The sequence below is a fragment of the Balearica regulorum genome, chromosome 10, assembly GCF_011004875.1.
Source record: "Balearica regulorum gibbericeps isolate bBalReg1 chromosome 10, bBalReg1.pri, whole genome shotgun sequence".
Lineage (NCBI taxonomy): Eukaryota > Metazoa > Chordata > Aves > Gruiformes > Gruidae > Balearica > Balearica regulorum.
The window spans coordinates 13,801,189-13,807,188 of NC_046193.1; the positions used below are offsets into that span (position 1 = coordinate 13,801,189).

Here is a 6,000-nt window from a genome sequence, read left to right on the forward strand (position 1 = left end):
GCTGGTGACTGGCAATCTAAAATCCCACAGGAGGCTATTTACATTGCAAAAGCAGTTCAGAAGTTTATTCCTCATCTGTCTAGAGAGCTGGTGGTCTCTGATTCCTCCCTTCTATGGGTTTGCATTTGCACTAACATCATACCAGTGAATTTAAGCAGAAACTTAAACCTGTGATTATACCAAGGACCCCACAGCCCCCTTGGTCACGTTGCTCTCGGCTGCGTAATAGCAATCCTCAGCAGGTACCGGGTTTTTGTTGCAGGATGGTCCCAACATCAGTGGAGAGGCTTCGAGAGGGCCGAGGCATACTTGAGAAGGTGCTGCGAAGTGGCGCAAAGGTATCCCAGAGAAATGAGTCCTCACCCACTTGTGACGGTGCTGTTGAGAGAGATGCAGGTAGGAAGATGAAACTTTTGAATATTTGCTTGGTGGGAAATGATGAGCTCCGATAAGTTTGCAAACTTGTCTATGAAGTTAGTTCTACCTTCATCTTTAACGTTATCAATGCCTTATAAGAGCCTTCTGCAAACCATACTTCATTGTTATTCAGATACTGCCTGAGCCTGTATCCCTCTTCTGTTAGACCTTGGAAGACCTCCAGGGTTTGGATTCAAGACTACCTGCATCTTGGCTCTGGCAGGGACAGCTTCTTTGTCCTTGGACCGATGGGTTAAGCAGCATTGCCTCAATTGCCCCTATGTACTGGGGATGAAAGTGCTATCATTGAATAAATGTAGTTGGCTGAACATCCAGATAAATGTATTGTCACACTAAAATGCAGGTGTAGGCTTCAGGCAGTGCTAAGAACTAATTTAGCTTCCAAGCCTTACTTCAGCTCTTTTTGAAGTTACTTGATTCCCTGAGTTACGATGTTTGTCAGTTGTGTGAAATGCACCTCCTTACTGAGGTGAATTCACGTCTGTGTTGATGTTCCTTTCTTCTCTGAATAAAGTGGACCTAGTAGCATGCAGGGTCAGTGAGTATTTGTAACTTGAGCTGAAATCAAACCCCTTTCATCCATCTGTGTCTAAAGGTGAGATGTGACTTTCTGTGAGATGAACAGATCACTTCATCATTGCCTAATTTCTCAGCTGTGAAATGGAGTTATTTTTCTTCTATTTATTTTGCAGTTTCTGTTGAACGTGATTGTTTTTCCCTAACAGATAGTGCCCTCAGAACCCTGATCGCCCTTGGGACTTACAGAGATGGATCACCATTAAATAACAGTCTGTGTGTTGCCATCAGCCCCTGCTTCCTCAGGGCTGAGAACTTGTTAGAGACTCGTGGCTGATACAGTTACAGCTTGCTGATGATCTGTAGCAGGGATCTGAATCTCTCTGGAAGCTGGAACCTAGTTGTTGGTATTGTAGACCTGGAAGCGCTAGAGCCTCTAAGCCAGGCTAGCACAGAGCACTCTGTGAGTAATTCAGCAGCAGCGACAACTTTTGTCTTTGTGCTGTCTCATTTCTGAGCATTTTAGGACAAAGTAGATATTTACTTCACTCCAAATCAGACTTTTCCCCAGTTGCAGTAGGGTGTGTTTGGGAGCACTTTCTGAAAACTGGCCTCTCATCTGGGGTTTTGCTATCTTTGTACACCTAAACACATCTCTCTTCAATGCCTTTTCTTTGTGTAGTTGTGAGAGGGAATCCTCTACCCTATTACACATTTCACTGGTTTCATGGGACCCCACTGGGAGCCTGTTTCCTGTCTGTCATACCAGTGGAAGTGGCTTTCTCGGTGGTTACTTTTTAGAAGGGGAGGCAAAATCCAGACTCTTGCAATAGGCCTCTTGCCCACTGTAATCTGTACAGCTCTGGCTCTTCAGTCTCACTCAGGAGTTAGGCTGGAGTTTGACTTTCAGCTACATCAATTCATTCTTCTTCCTTGTCACATAAAACCCATCCCGCTCCACGTTGGGAAAACTTAATGCTGTAGCTGACAAAAGTATTTTTGTCTCTCTCATCCTAGCGCAGCAAAATATTTTTTTTCTTCTTTTGCATACTCTGGCAATTTCTTCAGTAGCTTGTTTAGATTCTGTGAGCCACCTTCCCTCCCCCAGCTGCTTGTCTGCTTCTTGGTGAAACAGATGAGTGGCTGAGTCCCTGCCGTTCCTGTATCACCTGTAGGAGTTGTGAAGACATACATGCTTACTTGATGTTGTAACAGATAATAATGTGAGGGGAACTAAAAACTCCAAACTTGGATGGTTTGCTGACGGGGCATGTAGGAATGACATGGAATTTCTGTGCATGCCACACTTGAGAGAATTGCAGCTGCTCTCAGTTAAAGCTGTTGCTTCATATACGCTTTAGGATGACACAGACCAGCACTTCCAAGAAAAACAGTTCTGCTTTATGTCCTTCCTTGTGTAGGTATTAAGAAATGGGAGAGGGAAATGTTGGCTTTGTCTGTCTTAAGTTTATATAAAGCAAATTCAGGAAGGTTATAGTTTATTCACCTTTTGTAATTTAGAGTCTTTCAATAGTCTTTAACTTCTCAAGGTTTTTTTCTGTGAACAGACACTGCCAGTAACTTGTGCAGCCCTGCTGGTGTGCCTGGCCTTTTCAGAAACAGTTTCTTCCAGAAATCCTTAGGTTTCTTCTGATTCTCATACTCAACTTCTGTTAATCACAACAATCTCCTGGGTTGAACAGTTAGTCTCTTCTGTGCATGACTGCTTAACAAAACATGCCCTGAACTTCAGGCTCTGCCTTTCTGCAGTGCAGCACTCAGAATGTCACCCACAGCAAACAGCTACTTGAGGCATCAGGTATTGTTTCAGAAAATGGAAGACGGCACAGGGTGCATGCTGGAAGCTTCATGCCGTGATCTCTGTGCAGGTTCTGTGCCCTGAGCAAGAAGGTTTCTGAACCTCAACAGCGGCCAAGACAACTCCATCCAGATCCCTGTTTAGCTAAGCCCGCAGCTGTGATGTAGCAGAGAGAGGACAACCGTGGCAAAGCCATGGGCACTGCTGACACTGATGCTCGTGCCAGTGCATCTGGTGCAAAGCCAGACCTGTCTGCCAGAAGCATAGAGCGGACTAAGGCACTGTGTCCTGTTTCATGGCTGAGACACATCTGTCATATAAATTTGATACTAATACCAACACTATTTCACCAAGGCATTTCAAACACGGCTGCTGAGAATCCCTGAGATGCTGCAGATAAACAGCTCTGTCTCATTAGACTGCAACATAACTCTGATGTGAAATCTCCTAGTCCCACAAGTTTCACTCCCTCCTCGAGAAAGGCTGATCGCCAGCTGAACCCCATGGTTACAGTAGTAGCAACTGAAAAACAGGCGGCAAAGCGGCTGGGTCACTTGCAGTAAGTACTTCTTGCCTACCCCAGTTCAGGTTCAGTTATTTGGTAGGACAAGTAGCTCACCCACCCTCTAAGATACATACGGGTGCTAGAAAGGCGTGCTCTGTCAAGAAGCAGCTTATTCCTCTCGATCTCTCACGTAACTGGGGTGGATCAGTGTGTACTGTGCTGCTGTTACCCCTCAAGCCTCAAAGCATTTTCATCATCTTGCCCTGTTTCTGATGGAGGCATTTCTGAGGTCTAAGAGTAACTCCGTGTGGAGTAGCTCAGTTGACTTGTCAAGTATAATCCCCAAAATGGCAGCAAGGGTGCTGTCAGCCTTGGCAGCACGGGACTTCATCTCTGTCGGTGTCTGGATCTGCCTTTGAGGAACGCCTGCAGCAGGATCCTCCTGACAACCATCTAAGGAGGACAGTTTTATCTCCCCAGCTGTAGCCAGTGTGTATTCCTATGACCAAGGCTGAGTGGAGAATTGCTGAGCCCTTAGAAACTATCTTCTGCCTCTCATATCCTTCTGGAAAGCTGAGGGAGCCCAGGCTGCGTCTGTGCAGTGTCACCACATGCAGCTGCTCAGATAGGCTGGTCCAAGGCAGGCGAGCTTTGTGCTAAACCAGAGAGCGCTGGGCTAAGGGAAGTAGCAGTTCCCAATGCATATGGCTGGTTTGTGCATGTTAAGGTTTTCCAGTTGCCTTTTGTTAGGGTTCTTCAGCTTCTGAAACGCTGATGGCTGGAGAAGCTGCTCCTGTCTTGGCTGTAGCTGGATGCAGAACAAGCCAGCTGGGGTGTGTGCAGGTGTCGTTTGAGAGGGAACTGCTGCGGCCTCAGTCCAGAGCATGAAGTTTAACATCTTGCCTGTACATTGCAGACACAGCAGAAGGAGACACTCCAGAAGCCCACAAAGGACCAGCAGTTTACAGCCCTTCACGATACAGCTACCAGGTAAATTCTTTCCTGTATTATCTGCCCATTCTGTAATAAAGCTTTTAACGGGATTAGGGGGGAAACTGGGTTTGGCTGCCAGTTATTCCAAATCCTGCTACACTAAGCACCTTTGGCATGAGAAGGAGGTAGGAAACAGGGAAGTCAGTCTGACATGCCTTTTCTTTTTCCCCCTCCGACTTGTTCAGCTCCTGCAGTCTGACAGCCCCCAGGCAGAATCACAGACCCTTCTCCAGCAGAGTTCCTCCCCATACAGAGGACACCTCACTCCATCTCCTGGATACAGCTATCGAGCAGCAGCACAGAGGACAGCACACAGCCTCTCTCATGGTTCCTCGGAAACATCCCTCTCCTCCACCTCGTACTCCAGCCCTGCCCACTCAGTCTCCACAGACTCCTCTGCCCTGTTTGCAGGGAATTCGGGGTATTACAGCAGCCAGCAGCACTCTGGCAGTGGCGGCAGCAGCCTCCTGAAGAAGAGCTGCCCCGCTGCTGCCAGCCCAGCACAGCAGACAGCTGTGGACTCTCTTTCCTCTGAGTCGGGCTCCCAGCCCTGCACAGGCACATCGGGCTCGACCTCTGCTCCCCAAAGCGCTAGGTCACTACAGTCAGACTTGCGGACTATCAGTCTACCGAATTCTGGGCAGTCTGTTCTCTACCAGGGCTCTCGGGGGGCAGTGATTTCCAATGCACAACACTATCCGCACCGTGGGGGAAGCAGTGTCCATCAGTACAGACTTCAGCAGCTTCAAGGTTCTGGAGTAAAGACTCAAACAGGACTTTCCTAGGGCTGCCTGGACTCCAGGAGGACAAAACTGCCCATAGCTCCTTCCAGGCATCTCTGGAAGTGGCTCCTGGGCCAGTGTTGGGAGCTTGCACCTGATGCTGGGGTGCCAGGGGTCAGAGGCTAAGGTCTGAAATGCACGGGTGAGATTTGTGAGCAGTATTGGCCTCTGGCCTTGTAGGAGAACACAGATTTCTCTGAGGCAGAGACTGTAGCAAAGCTGTTCCCTGATGCCTGGGTACATTGAAAAAAAAAAAAAAAAAAAAGAAAAAAAAAGAAAAAAAGAAAAGGAAAAAAAGCAAATGGTTCAAGTGCAATGACTGTGGTGCAGCCTCTGTCTCTTGTCCGTGCCCATGGCCATAGTCACTCATGCAGTACGGACGTCAGTTTGAATACGAAAGCAGTTTAAAGAAAACATTGGGGGAAGTTTAACTCCAATCCCAAAGCTCTCTTTATAGGTCAGGTTCTCAGTGCGTTCTGGGGAGGGCTTTAATCCGTTACGATCATTCCAGTTGCAAGCAGACGAGCGCACACGGCTACCTTCGGGCCTGGGTCACGACTGCCGCAGTCGGAGCTTTTTCCAGGACGAGTCTCTGCAAATGTGAACTAGGAGGGGGGGGATTGGAGGAGGTGTGCCTGTCGCTGCAAAGGATCTGGGATGCACTGTCGTGTGCTGCTCCGACGGGGTGCAATCGCCGCATCCGTCGCAGGTCTGTGAACGGGAGCGTTGCTGGGGCGGTGCTGCCATGTGCCGCCGCGCCGGGTGGGGAGGGGGGCACAGACACGCCGGGGGGTGACCAGGGGCCTGATAAGCAAAGCGATGCTGCGGTGTGCGGGGGGCTGCCTGGCGAGAGGTGGCGGTTAGGTGTTTGGGGGGGGGGGGACCCCGGTCCCTGTGCGGTGCTGTGGGATCTCCCAGCCGCAGTCACCCGCTGAGCGTGGCAGCAG

General features: G+C 49.0%; 1 protein-coding gene across 12 annotated transcripts in view; it reads left to right on the forward strand.

Moving 5' to 3' along the window:
* Positions 1-5,355, forward strand: part of SETD5 (SET domain containing 5) — a 66,121-nt gene extending 60,766 nt beyond the window's left edge. For 11 of the 12 annotated variants that reach the window (XR_012837036.1, XM_075762184.1, XM_075762185.1 and 8 more), the window contains 3 exons: positions 263-396; positions 4,195-4,268; positions 4,457-5,355. Coding sequence is in view for 10 of the 12 variants with exons in the window: in XM_075762184.1 (XP_075618299.1) it covers positions 263-396; positions 4,195-4,268; positions 4,457-5,056 (808 nt within the window). In the remaining 2 variants the exon portion in view is untranslated. Of the gene's footprint in view, positions 1-262; positions 397-2,843; positions 3,333-4,194; positions 4,269-4,456 lie in introns of all 12 variants that reach the window. The other variant, XR_012837035.1, reaches the window with a different exon arrangement.
* The last annotated feature ends 645 nt before the right edge of the window (positions 5,356-6,000 follow it).